The 15,222-nt window shown below is 33.8% G+C and overlaps 1 protein-coding gene across 1 annotated transcript in view; it reads right to left on the bottom strand.

Moving 5' to 3' along the window:
* Window positions 1-13,649, bottom strand: part of LOC121379059 (aconitate hydratase, mitochondrial-like) — a 35,887-nt gene extending 22,238 nt beyond the window's left edge. The window contains exons 1-5 of the mRNA XM_041507516.1: window positions 13,560-13,649; window positions 6,480-6,548; window positions 5,392-5,471; window positions 3,067-3,133; window positions 2,592-2,663 (exon numbers count right to left, since the gene is read on the bottom strand). Coding sequence (XP_041363450.1) covers window positions 2,592-2,663; window positions 3,067-3,133; window positions 5,392-5,471; window positions 6,480-6,548; window positions 13,560-13,592 — 321 coding nt within the window. The 5' untranslated portion in view covers window positions 13,593-13,649. The remainder of the gene's footprint in view (window positions 1-2,591; window positions 2,664-3,066; window positions 3,134-5,391; window positions 5,472-6,479; window positions 6,549-13,559) is intronic.
* Window positions 13,650-15,222: the final 1,573 nt, after the last annotated feature.

The raw sequence follows: 15,222 nt of genomic DNA, 5'->3' as shown, positions 1-15,222 counted from the left end.
AAAAATATTACTGTTTTGGGGATTATTTTACAAGTTTTATTGTTGAAGCATGCCATGTATTTATACTCAAATATGTTAATTTGACATTTATTTTTTATAACCTTTTTTTTTGGGCATTAGAACGGTTTTCGTTATGCGAAAAAAGGCGTACGATCTCACTCACATGCCAAGACAACAGTCCACTTAGTTAAATTAACAGTCATCACTAATAGTAAAAATGTAAACAATACTAACTACCTGTTGCCTGAGTTTATTTTGACGGTGATTAACTTCATGAATATTACTGAGATTTCCCTTAAAATAGACTGATCTCTGCAGTTCACTATTTAGAGCAATAGGGACACACATCATTTGGTACAAAAACCAGTGTACTTTCCAGAGTTATCCTCCTTACATGTATTAATATGGCGGCAAAATGTGATACTTTCAGTTTTAAAACTTTTATCGTAGTGATCTGTTGGCAGTGTTTATAAATAAAGTTGTTGTCTGTGCACAAAACCATCTGTACAGTACTATACAGTAACAGTCAAACAGCTTTCACTCTCTACTAAGGGAATATTTCGTTTTGATGCTAAGTAATAATGATAGTTTTGATTGGAATAGTCTGATTATATTGCGATGTACAAAACGTGAAAACCGAAGTTTGTAAAATAATTTTCTTTTGTTCAAATATTGTACATTATTGTTCTCATGTGCAGAAAATAAGAAATATTTCAATATTTATAAGTTGTTTTTCATGGGTCGACTTATAAACGGGTCAATAAAAAAATAAGTTTTCAGGGCTTGAAATTAGGGACTCGACTTATAGCCGAGATCGATTTACAGGCGAAGATATACGGTACTGCAGGAAAGATATGTCACCTGACGTCACGCAAGCCATACACTGATTGAGATTAATGTTGATAATGGATGTTTAAGTTGGGGTTTTTTGCATGAGAAACACACAGGAATTTTTAGTCGGAAAAGTGGTATTCGGCAAATATTTTTGCAGAACATCACAGTAATTTCAGGAATTGATAGCCTATCGTGATAGCCAATTTGATAATAAATTTGACCATTTTATCAACAACGAAAAATAACAAAATACTGAGATATAAAATTGCAGTTCTTTTCCCCAAAATATTCTGGTGTTATTGAAAATGTGGCCACAAATGTGCTTATTACATACATGCAACTTTATCAATTTTCTGCCTGATTTTAATCAACATTAACTTATCTGAAATATTAGAAAAAACTCACAAAAATAATACTTAATGATTCGCATATGAACATTATTTTATGTATTAATAAGTGAAAATTTGTGAGTAAAGGTTATAAATTTGTTCCCACCCACCCTCAACATGGATTTTTGTGAAAAATTAATACAGCAGTCAGAAGCTTAAGTATTAAAAGTTTTAAAAATACATAATATTTCAGAAATGTTTTCAATTATCAGCTATGTTAAACAAGTAAAATCAGCATCTTGTGCATAAAAAAATAATATAAAAAAATGTTTTATTTAACGACACACTCAACACATTTTATTTACGGTTATATGGCGTCAGACATATGGTTAAGGACCACACAGATATTACGAGAGGAAACCCGCTGTCGCCACTTCATGGGCTACTCTTTCCAATTAGCAGCACGGGATCTTTTATATGCACCATCCCACAGACAGGATAGTACATATCACGGCCTTTGATATACTAGTTATGGTGCACTGGCTGGAATGAGAAATAGCCCAATGGGCACACCGACGGGGATCGATCCCAGACCGACCGCCCCCTTGTGCATAAAGAAAAATTACTTATTGTCCGAACCAAATTGTTAACAACTACGAAAAATTACTCTACCTTTAATTGCTGTTAGATTTCCTCCAGTTTGTCCAGACACAAATCTTGAAAAAACCATTACAATGACACAGATTCCACATACCAGATGATAACCATGTCACCTATATCGACTTCGCTGAGGGCGCATAGGGAAAAAAGCATGTAATTTTGTATCAGCTGACATTTTGACTTTTTATGGAATATTCTTCAAGAGGGGTGAAAGGATAGGACTTAATCTAACAACATCATAACATGTTGATGACGTCATATTATTAAAAACAATTATTATTATTATTTTAAAGATACCACTAGAGATCATCGATTTCATAGTAATTGTGTCACATACTTTGGAGGCTTTCACCCCTCTTGAAGAGTATTCCATAAACAAGCAACATGGCAGACGGCAGAAAACTGCATGTATTTTTCCCTATGTAATCTCAGCAAAGACAATATCGGCGACATTGTTGCAGTCTCGTGTGTGGAATCTGTATATTTGTAGTGGGTTTTTTTACGATTTGTGTTTGGACAAACTTTGGAGGAAATCTAACGGCAATTAAAGGTAGGAGAGTAATTTTTTGTAGTTAACAATTTGGTTCGGACAATAATAACAAATAGAATAAATAATATATTAACATGATAGTTACATTTAAATAGTTTCAGTCAGATTGAGTGTATCTATATGGACATCACGTGTCAATTCTATGACATCTTGCACACGGTTATATTATCAGAGACAAATGTTGGAACACAGTGGGAAATGAAGAGAAAGTTACGTACCTGGGCCGTGGCATCCTGCATTGCAACCCTGTCTGGTCGGAGCTTCAAGTAGCTCTCCCCTCGAACAATATCCTGAAGTAGTACAAAGATTATACCTAAACATTATTATCCTTTTAAGAATATTTAATAAAATAAGATTTTTTAAAATTCTTTATATTTTAAAGGTATACTGCAAATTAAGAGGACTGATTAATTGGTCCACTAACTTACATTACCATATTGATACCATATAAATTCACATGCTAAGAGATAAAAATTATTCTCCTTGAACTAGTTTCAGGGGAGTGAAAGTGATTCTCTTAAATGGCAAGGTTTGTGTTGTATAAGTGGCAAAACAAATTAAACCAAAAATGCTTCAGTCCACATTATTAAGTGCATTTATTTATTACACACAAATGTACAGTTACATTTTACTTTGTGCAGTTAATGTAGATCATTTAACAGTCAATATAACCCATAAAATCCTAAATCGTACTTGGTTCTTTGGATCATCTAAATGACTGTACAAAATCTTTTCAGAAAGGGTCAATGGACGTCCCAACCTGAAAAAAGATAGAAATATATCAATTCGTATAAGCTGACTACACAGGGGCAGATTATGCTTTAGGTAAGGGTGGGTTTCCAAAACAATATATTTATAATCTGAAATTATAAATTTTATGTGGACATCAATTTATATCTACTTAGTAGGGTTGGGTTTTAACACCCGGGGTGTGGGTGTGTGGGTGTGTGTGTGTTCATGCAACTGGGAAACCCCCTATAATCCGCCCCTGCTACAGTAACTGTGTAGAGTAAGTTGACTACCGTAAATCAGGAAAATAATGCTTCACAATACAGTGCTAGCTTAGTGCGTACTTGTCCTAACGTAGTAATATCAGATATAACTGCATGAGAACAAGTACACTCTAAAATGCATATTTTTATTAATGTGTCTGGTAAATACAACTAACAGATCACATTGCAAACAAATGCTGAGTTGTTTCATCGCATATCAATTAAACAAAACAAGTTGGCATTTGGAAGTAAGCAGTGGTTGCAAAACCTGGTGCCGTTTACTACCCTCATTTCCGACGTCTATTTTCACCACAGTTGCTCAGACTCCAGTTCATATTTTCTTGGTTCTTGTCCGAATGTATAGCTCGGCTTTTATGGGTTGATTTCTTCGGAAAATTTCCCACGAATACAGCATCCATTACTGCTCATTGCCTTTGTTTTTAAAATATATTTTGTTTTGATTCATGAGCACACTAGACCCATTGAGTTTCCGCGATCGCGGAAAATGGACGGAATTCCTATTGTGAAATGGAATTTACATCTGGAAACGGAATTACTATTTTCCGTGAAGTTAACCAAATTAATTTACTATTGCCACACGCTGTAAAACTGACGCTTGACCCGTGCGCAGTACTATTGGCAAACGCTAGACTGGATTATGCGCTTTACGATAAACCAAATGGTCACAGTGGGAACCAATCAAATACTTCGCGAACGTTAGCGAAACGTCTGCTGGCTGAACTTGGGGCTGTTTACTGCTTAGTAAGTTTAGCCAGCGGTTTGTCGCTAACACTTGTCTTGGAAGACAGATTTTTACTCAACACATTAAACTGAATGACCATTTCGGGAACCACCAGTCAAAATATGTTTGCAAACATTTAGAAAAAAACGGCTGGCTGAACGTTGCAATGTTACTTTATTTCCGCTGTTTCATGCACATACTTCAATTTGCAGACGATGTTAGACTGTCAAAGAGATGATAAAATAAATGTTTACGTTTTGTGCACTTAATTGTTGGACAATCATGCTTTATGTAGTTATTATAATTGTAGCCTTTGCTCCTGATGTGATTTTTCGCTACTAATATGTAGACCTACTTTGATTTAATTACAAATATCGATGCAAGTCAATTCTCGGACGCTTTAATTTGTCACAACTCGTGTTAGTTCAATTGTTAATTACATATTGTAGTCTGAAACGGAAATGAAATAGAATTTACAAAAACATGAAACGGAAAATAACTTTTTTTTAAATGGAAAACCACTGAGTCATACTTGTTCTATTCCTGGGTCAACAATTTCACCAACTATATGCATTACAAGTGGACTACATTGCACACTTCTGTGGTAACAGACTCCGGCCCATAGAGCAGGTGTAAACTACAACAATGCATGTTTCACTTATTCAGAATGCATTTCTTTTAAGACTGTTTTTTTGTTTGTTACATGACTACAGATTTGTTGTATTGGTGTTTTGTTGTTTGTCTTTTTGTTGGTGCTATTGGTTACATATATAATGTGTCAAGTAATTATTGTGCTAATACATTGGGTCATATTTTTCACATTAACACTTTACTTGCATTTCATGATTTACAGTATGGTATTTAATAAAAACAAACATTCTGGGAGTACTGCCTAAAGCAATACTTTGTTCCCTATTGACGATTTTTTTTTTTCATATCTTTTAAATTCATGGGCCATATCTCTGTGAGAAATGGGTAAATTGACATGAAAGTTAACTTTAACACGAAAGTAACAGTACATGATAAAGCTATATACAACATGTTAGCTCAATATCTTCAATGAATACACAAGATAAGCTTTATACAACATGTTAGCTCAATATCTTCAATGAATACACAAGATAAGTTAGAAATTTATATAATTCATTTTAAATAGAATTGCAATGATGTGTCATGTAAAACATTTTAATAAATGCAAGGTATTATTAATTTACCAATAAAATACAATTTATTAATTACCACATCACTGAAGACAAAATAAGAATATTCACTAGGAATGGCTACCTGTCCTTGACAATTTTGTAGTTGTTTTCTAGCTTGCTGTAGTCCAGCTCTGTGTTCGGTTCCATGCAGCTCATTGCAACCTGTAAATAAATAAAAAATTTAAGTTGAGAATATATTTCAATGTACACCAGTTCATATTTATGGTACCATACTTCAGGGTTTCTGCCAGAGGGTAAAACGGATATGGCGACATGCCCAAATATTTTTGCAGAATTTTTTTTTTAAATATGACCTTTTCACAAAATTAATAATTCTTTATCATTACTGTAAGATTTTTTAAACCCTAACTCTAAACCATACCCATTTTCTTTCTGGGTGAGGCCCCCATACCTCCTATTTATTGCGGTAACATTCAGCACACACATTGTAATTAATCAATTTCATAACGCCATGCCTGAAAATTTCTTTCTGGCAGAAACACTGTATGGATGAGGAATTCACTCGAAACAGTACATTAATTATCTTTATACAAGAAATTGTATTAAATATCTTTAGAAAAAATTACTTTTTAATAACTGTTCAACAATTGTCTAAACAACAAAATACACACACCCCTCCCAAAAAAAAATAAAAAAAATAAAAATAAAAATCAAGACGGTAAAAATACAGTTGAATCCAATTGAAACCAGTTGGCTCGAACCCTGTTCATGCTCGAAAAAGTGTTCGACCATTCGGTCAACATCGGATATTTCCATAACATCAGTTAGAAAGTAGAATTAGATACATAATATTTGGGTAACTGCAAACTTTCATCAAGGTGTTATATAGCAAAATATCAGAGTGAAAGAATTTATTACAAATTACTCATATTGTGTGATGCAGAAGCCATTGTCGGTATTAATTAAATGTGTGGTTGCTGAAGTGACGACAGCTGAGTAACTCGCCCATTGTTTCATTTACAGCTGGTCTTTTAGATATGTTCAGAGTAACACTTCACGAAGTCGAGCCAACGAGATTCTACTGTATATATATTTTAAATTAAAAAAACCTCAGAGAGTTAGAAATGTGATATTTGCATAATCCTATGTATGCTAATAATTACAATGTAGACTACTAAGACAGAACTCTGGTTTACAATAAAACATTACCTTTTGGGCAGCAATAGGAGCGAAATGAAGCTGACGTGCCTGGCTGCATAATGTAACAAAGTTACCGCCCTGCAATCACAAGAAAAAATATGCTTAACATGGAAATAAATACTACAACAAAGCAAGAGTTTTCACCAGTTTGAACTTTATTAAGATGTCACTGGTTGAAGACAACAGTTATTTGTGAATCTTCAACTGAAATGTTTGAATACCAATCTCTGGCATTATAAATGCTCGACTGTTTCAAAAATAATGAAATATTCAGGTGTTTTTGGTCTCAATAAAATTAAAAACAGGACTAAGCTTAAATATTTTGAGATATCTTTTTGTGTTACTTCCATGATATGCCTAAATTTTATAAATATTTTCCCGAACTTTTTTTGTGTATTTTGACAATCTTCACACCAATATAAACCACATTTCATATCAAGCCTATGAGAATTGCGAATTTGTGTAAAGTATTTCTGCTAGAACATTTTGCTTTTGCACCTGTCATGATCATGTCAATCCAGATGTTCTAAATTTAATGCACAAATGAAATATGTTTTAACCAAAACTAAATTTGCATAAGCGACGTGCAAATGAAACGTTATTGTTCTTGCAATTTGTAGAGGCCTGTACTCAAGAGGGAGGTCGCCTGAGGTGCTTGTGTCGCAGGATCGAACAACCTTAGTGGATCTATTCATTTGATTGGATTTTTTTCTTGTTAAAACCAGCACACCACAACTGGTCAAAGGCCGTGGTATGTGCTTTCCTGTCTGTTTGAAAGTGCATATAAAAGATCCCTTGCTGCATTAGGAAAATGTAGCCAGTTTCTTATGATGACTACGAGTCACAATTATCAAATGTTTGACATCCAATAGCTGATGATTAATTAATCAATGTCCTCCAGTAGTGTTGTTAAACAAAAACAAACTTTCAAGAGGGAGGTAGTAGATATAACATATATTTATGAAAACCTTGTTTCTCACACCTTGTAATAACCCCCATTTGAAAAAATGTTCAGCTGGTCAGTTTTCCATAAATCAGCTGGTTTGAAAATTACCCAATTAGTCACACCTCACTTTTGTCTGAAGTGAAATCAGTGTATGATACTAAGCATCATGACAGTCAGTTTGCACCCCTGATGAAAAACCAAATGCAATTTTAAAATTTAACACCTTGATTATCAACAAGCTAAAGAGTTTGTCATAATCCTAATTTAATTAGCTTGATCTATATAAAAACAAAAATATACGTTTGGCATGTGTCATAATCCTAATTTAATTAGCTTCGGATATGGATCTATATAAAAACAAAAATACATTTGGCATGCTACATTTTAAACAGCATAAATAGAATATGGGTCGTGGCACACCAAATTCAGGTGCCAAACTGCATCAACATGTTTAGATCTCAGTTCAGGGCTAGCTCTGCCACTTGCCAATTGTAAACGCAACTGACAAATTTTGCTTTAATAATGTGGCAAAATAATTTCATGTTATAATTATCAAAAATAATGGTGGTTTTTTGCAAGTTAAATAGATAATTTGACAAAATATTTAGCACATCCATAGTTATCACTGCAATTCACCAACATTTCTGCTGAGTATGTGCTTATGGGTCAGTTTGGCTTTGGATTCTGGTGTGTCAATGGCACATTGGTGAATATGTTCTAGTTCAGGTCAGTTTAGATGTCCTTTACCGGTACTGGAATTCCCCACAACATGACTTCTCACAAGTGTATGTGATGTGTCAGATGAAACCAGACTTATTCTTCACCAGGAAAGGAGAGTGATCATTCCTACTCTCCTCTAGATTCGCTTAGGAAGTTTTTTGAGTGACAAATTGAATCTCCTGGTATAAAATTGTAAAAGTTTAAAGTTTGTTTTGTTTAACTACACCACTAGAGCACATTCATTTATTAATCATTGGCTATTGGATGTCAGACATGAGGTAACTTTAACATATATAGTCTTAAGAGAGGAAACACGCTATATTTTTCCCATTAGTAACAAGGGATCTTTTATATGCACTATTCCACAGACAGGATAGCACATATTACGGCATTTGATATAACAGTCGTGGTGCTCTAGTAATGTTAAATAAAATAAAAAAACCTTTTAAAAATCCATATTGATCCACATTGAGTGTCAACAATTATGATCAATATGCAGTTCTGCACTGGAAGGAACCATACTGGTGTGACAAGGCTACAAGCACTCATTTGGCAGGTGAGCTAACTATATATTGCTACCCTTTGGTCGTGAGTCTAGTGCATCAAGATTAACCCTGAGTGCAAAATGTACTTGACATTTATTTTGAATATACTTGATGAACTACTCATGAGTCCTGATCTCATTGGAAGTACAGTGCTGTCCGGTGTATCGGCGCACCCACGCTTTCAAGGAACATTTTCTATGTGAACATTGTAAAATATTTAATAAAATGCGTCTCTCACCAATGAAGAAGTGCATAATCTGAAATACACTACAAACTGTTTTATGTCTGTAGTAAATAAACATTTTAAAATGGTGCATAAATATTGGCACCCCCTTGTATCCAAAACGATTTGCATGTCCGGTGATTCGGCGCAGTAGATGTAGATCGTTGACCCCGCTATTTATAAACCGCCCATGACCTCACCTTTAGCACATAAACGCTACACTATTGTCCCAGAATTATTTTAGTACTTTTTTGTTTTATCTTGTTAAAAATATTACTATGAAAATGAACGATCACATATGACCCATCTCATGATCAGTTTCGGAATCGTTTTCTTGAGTGGCATAGTACTGCAGATGCATACATGTTCATTGTCATGCATGGCTAAGATGCCTACATGGATTTTATTTTTCTCGGGTAGATTGTGCACACACGTGGATCTTATTTTGCTTTTATTTTTTATAACAATGTGACAATTGTGAACTGGAATGACTGTCAGTTAAGGTGTAAAATTTTCGTTTTGTTTGCATTTGCCTGTGTTTTCTTTTTCGGTTTAAATAAAAAAATAACCGAACAAAAATAATTACATTTATACTGTTTACTATAATTTTTTAAATGCGGGAAAGGTGTTTTTAGACTGGTTTTAACATTCTTAATATCAATAAGGATGACCTACTTCGCGTTTATAAACACGAAAACAGGTGAATTATTTATTTTGAAACTATTATATAATTATTGATAATTCTAAAAAAACCAATTTAATTGCACCCTTAACAATAAATATGTTGATACTTGATTAACCATTGAAAAAGGAATTGAACTTTAATTCGTTAAAAACTCTGACAACATGACAACTTCCTAAGTATACTCAAGCAAAATACCAAGTGTGCCGAATCACCGGACGCGCCGATACACCGGACACGGTTGTACATTTGTACTTCAACATCTGAAAATGATCCAGAACTGATAAGCTGTACACTTTAACTAAACATAATGAAATTAGATTTTATGGAAAGACTTTCGAATTTCTCCCAGATAAAAATTATAACTGACCCTAAGTAGTAAGTTAGGGACTAACCTAGTTCATCAAGATAAACATCTCCGGCACGATATTTATTATTGTGATGTTTATTGCTGTGCCGTAACGTTTATCCATTGGATCGAATTTTCCATCTGCAATCACGATTTAATAAAATCAGGCATATGTGCTTTATTTAAGAGCCTCAACACGTACAACAACATATTTTAATAAATTTTAGACAAAAATATTAAGTACAATACCTTTGGTAACCTTTCCAGGATTAGATGTTTGAAGATGACATATTTAAACATTTAAAAGCTATTTTTATCCTGGCACATCGAAAATGCGGAATGAAAATTTTGCGGAACGAGAATTATTCGTATCAAGCATTTTACGTACACCCAATAAAAATAAATATTGCAGAACTGAATGGAATTGATTATTTATTTTGTTATTTTTGTTTCTATATATGTGCTTTGTGTGGGTTGCATTATATGCATTGTTAATAATATCACATTAAAGTTTTGGGGTGTATTATTCTTTTTTTATTATTATTAAAAAAATAATGATTGTTAGTACAGGTCATTACTTATTTTAAGTCCTTCTTTTATTTCCTTTAGTATTTTTTTTTAAATATTATTATTACAGGCCATTGCTTACATGTGTTTCAAAGGTTTTTCTCTTCTTTTTTTTAGCTATAATTACTGGTTATTAGTTATTTTAGGGGTTTTATTCAGCTAAAAAAAAAAAAAAAATTGAATATAAATTTCTTATAATTAATATGCACAGCCCCCAAGCCCAGAACCTAAAAAAATCATTGATTATAAGTTTCATTAATCTTTCATAATATTTATATTAATCTTTTATAGCAAGTTCTGGGGAAAGGTGAATAGACACACAAAGAATGGGGAAACAGACAATTTGAAAGTTAAACTGGCCGTTTAAACTGACATTTTATACATGTAAATCTAACATGTTATAATGATTGTCAGCTCCATGTAATTTATTCCTTGAAACATATTCATGTAACTACTTTCAAAACTATAAGTCACATGTATCATTCCTGTTCTTTTGTTGGTAGTTACATTTCAAATCTGCACAGCAATGTACTTAAATAAAGTACTGAAAAAGTATGTTCAACTACATAATTATCAAGCATTAAGTCTCAAATGTTAACCATAACATTTAGAAATTACCATAAGTGTATGAACATGTTAACTGTAAACTTACCTGAAGTAATCCTGGTACTGAAAAACACTGAACTTCAAATGGATTTTGAATATATTTCTATACTTCGGCACGGTCATAATGAAATTCAACACCTAAACGTAATTACCCAGATGTCCAACATATAGATTAGTTTTGGATTCACACCCCCAAATTAGGTTAAAAAATTATGTTTGTTATAATCCTAAAAACGAAAATGCTCGCAGGCAATCCTCAACAACACATTTAATGTTCAAACGGTTAAGTAGGAATCAAAATACACATCGGTTTAGCCAATGTGCAGACGGGTACAAGGCAGTCATAAGTGTGACTTGGTGACAACTGCTGCTTGAGACAACTGCCTCGTACCAATGTGTGTTAAAACACGGGTAAGCACACTAAATTATGAAAAATGCACATTAACAAGATAACAAGAAAACAAGAAACAAGCAAATGTGTGATATCTTGCCACCCTGTTTCATCCCTCTATGTCCGTCTCCCCCAACCCCCCTCTGTGTTGTGTGTATATAAGTGTGTGTGTAACAAACATTTATAAATGGAAAAAAAAACATGTTTTATTTAGTTAATAATTTAATTTATTTATTATCATTAAATCAATAATTTATTTATTATGTTATTTATTTATTATAATTACTAACATTATTCAGTAATTTATTATTATATTATTATTTATTAAGTATTAATTAATTTTTTATTATATTATTTAATTGTTATTATTAATTTATTTATTATCTATTAATTGATTTTTTAAAAATATTATTCATTAATTAAGTGTATTTATTTATTCTTATTATTATTAAACGTGATATTCCATTAAATATCGTGGAAGAAACTCGTGAACCCGAGACGACGAATAAAAATAAAAATAATCCGATTCCGCCAACAGTTTTCAATCACATTTTAAATATGCTCACAATGGCCGGCGGGAATATTCGAGATTTTGTTCGTAACTGAAAATTGGATTAAAGGGACACACCCTAGTTACAGCTAGTTGTTAACCATTACGGCGTTGTTTTTCGCTATTAAACCCATTTTTTCACAAATAAAATTGCACTTTACTTACATTTTATTATTTAGAATACACATTTCCATTCACCTGAAGTGCTTTTTGGTAATCCTAGTAATCCTGATGTTTGTAAAACCACGAAATGCATTTTTTGTATTTCTTAAAATGCCCCGTGCACTTGAGAAAAAACTGTTAAGCAACCGAGGTCCAATCTATTTTTAGAGGGAATCTTCCTGTGTAAATGTCACAGACGTTGGTATACCACGTGACCGTTATCATTTTGGTTTGGTTTATTTTCTTGTGCACGGTTCGCGCAATCAACATCCGATTTGTTGTCGTTTGCTTGTTGTTCATTTGTGAGATTTTTCTTCACAGTTCGTGAACATTTTCAGTAACAATAAAGTTCAGACAAGTAAGTGTCTCAATACAAAACGTTACAAACCCTTAAAACCAATAATTTTGCTAAGTCTTACGATATCTGGAGAGGGGATACAACCAGGACAGAACAGTTGGAACATGTCCAGGAGAGGTGAAACGAACGCACCCCAAGTCTGTGAAATTTGTCGTGACACGTAGGCATTGTTGTGCTTCGAGCGACATCTACCGGTGACATCAGAATACTAACTTTCAAAATTATTTCAAACAATTGGGACATGGGGATTCCCATGGTATTTATCGATATAAAACCTGCTTTTTCACTCCATTTGATAAAAACGTGATCTAAGTGTGTTACAGGTTTGTAGATTAACCAAATTATAATTTATTTTCGCTGGATGGAACTAGGGTGTGCGGCTTTAATGCAGGATTACTATTTGGACAAACTGTCTATTTATGCGTAAAACGTGACTCGGGAAGTTTTCTTTATACAGTAAGTGTTTATATTTATTGGTATTTCGCCACGAAATAATTAATTCCATGGTTGTATTGATTCTGCCTGTAATCTGGGCAGAAACTGCACGCTTGCTTTTGCTGTTAAAGTTGTAAACATCGGGTCCAATAAATGTCAAAATGTTAAAAAACGGACCGTAGATGTTTACCTTGGTGAACTTGGGTCTAACCAGTCTTTTCTCTTTTTTTTTTTTTTTTTTTTTTTTTTTTGCAATTCATATGAGCTGTCAAAATGGTAAAAAAATATTGGGGTATTTAAACTGAAAAGACTCTACTTCCTTTCTTTTTTAAACCCACATTTAAAAAAGAAATCACTTATGAATTAAAATCCCAACTTGCTCAAGTGGCATGTCATGACCTTCACAAAGTTCGACGGTCATTAACAAACACTAGATAAAAAGTACATGAAACTGTCTAAAAGAAATATTTAAACTATTTAATTTTAAGCAAATACAACTACTAACATGCAACACATAAAACCTTAATTTTTCTTTAAATAATGGTGCCCGTTTACCTTTCTGGCAGAGAATTTCAAAACATACGACATGCTTCGTCTTTGGCTACTGACGTCACAGCACTAATCTTGTCTCAAACGCACAAAATTCAACATAAGGGAAGTAACTCTATATTCAAGACGTTTAATTTTATATATACAGGTTCCCTAATGCTAAATCAATTCACCATACTGATAATGTTAACATTCAATCAGTCAAACATTTAACATGTGCTTACATTACCTGAAGGTTCAAGCATGCCTGTTTTGGGCACATCATTCGAATTTCCTGGCAGATGTGTCCAAGACATGGCCCAATAAGGATCGATCCCCGTCGGTGGGCCCATGGTCTATTTATTGTTCCAGCCAGTGCACTACGACTGGTATATCAAAGGCTGTGGTATGTGCTATCCTGTCTGTGGGATGGTGCATATAAAAGATCCCTTGTTACTAATGGAAAAATATAGGGGTTTCCTCTCTGTCACGGGGATCCTATAATACCCGTAACTGAATGAAACACGATTACCCAAATATCTCTCCTAACTGTATATCTATTAGATCTCTCTGTATCGGGCAGCATATACCCGCGTGGCTCGTCTCTAGGTATGAATAGAGATAAGATCTTATATAAAGTATATATAATATAGCACGTTTAGTTCACTAGAAAACACAACAAAAACACAATACACTTTGGAATCTGTATTAATCTACGCTGACAAATGTACTGCCGCAGTAGTTAATTAACAACAACAAATAGTAACAACCCAGAACTGATCACTTAATTAGTTAATCACTAGGTGTCTAGTTTATACAATATTCTATTCACTTCACCGTGACACAACACCCACACATGTGATAATTGAGAAACGCTTCCAGGGGAACTTAATTAATAAAGGAATTACAACTCTATTCCTGACTGGTTAATTTTTAATTAATCCTATCTACTCATTCAGTAACCTTGTAATACAGAATTAATACTGGTACCTATCACAATAAAGACAATAACCTACAGTTTACCTAGGTCCTCTAGGATGACTGGTTAAGCTTTATATATATTAGAACAGTGAGCCTACAGTTTACTGCGTCAGATTACCGGCAGCACCGTCTAAATAATATTGGTATAATACAGTATTAAAATATTTAAAGTCACATCAATCACATCAAGGTTATACAACAGAGCAGAAATAATATTTACCAAGTCCAAACGGACGCGTTCCCTGGAAGCCTTCCAATATGTTTCTCTCCGATATCTCTAAATCCTAACTATTTATTACAAATCTGAATATCGCCTGGGGGTACAAGACGGCACCAAATACCTACAAGTGATATTTCCACAGAGACCAAGCCAGCATATTTTTCTTAGAAGCCTAGACTGGTCGTCGCCTAGTTCGCCAGCAATAGCCCGATCGTACCGAACTTGCGGAGATATTACGTAACTACTTGCCACATGGCCTCTGCAACTGGTCTGGGTGTGTAATGAAAACAGCTCGACCACCGTCGCGCAGAGGTATTACGTAACAAAGTGCCCACCTGGGCTAAGTGCATATTGGAACTGCACACGGCCCTCTAAAACAATATCGCCACAGGCGAAAAGAATTTAAGAGCATGTACCGTCACACTCGTAAGACTATATGTCAGAATTACCAAATATTTTACATCCAATAGCCGATGATTAATAAACTAT

The sequence above is a fragment of the Gigantopelta aegis genome, chromosome 8, assembly GCF_016097555.1.
Source record: "Gigantopelta aegis isolate Gae_Host chromosome 8, Gae_host_genome, whole genome shotgun sequence".
NCBI classification, from domain to species: Eukaryota; Metazoa; Mollusca; class Gastropoda; order Neomphalida; family Peltospiridae; genus Gigantopelta; species Gigantopelta aegis.
This window is presented reverse-complemented; position numbering and strand designations above follow the sequence as displayed.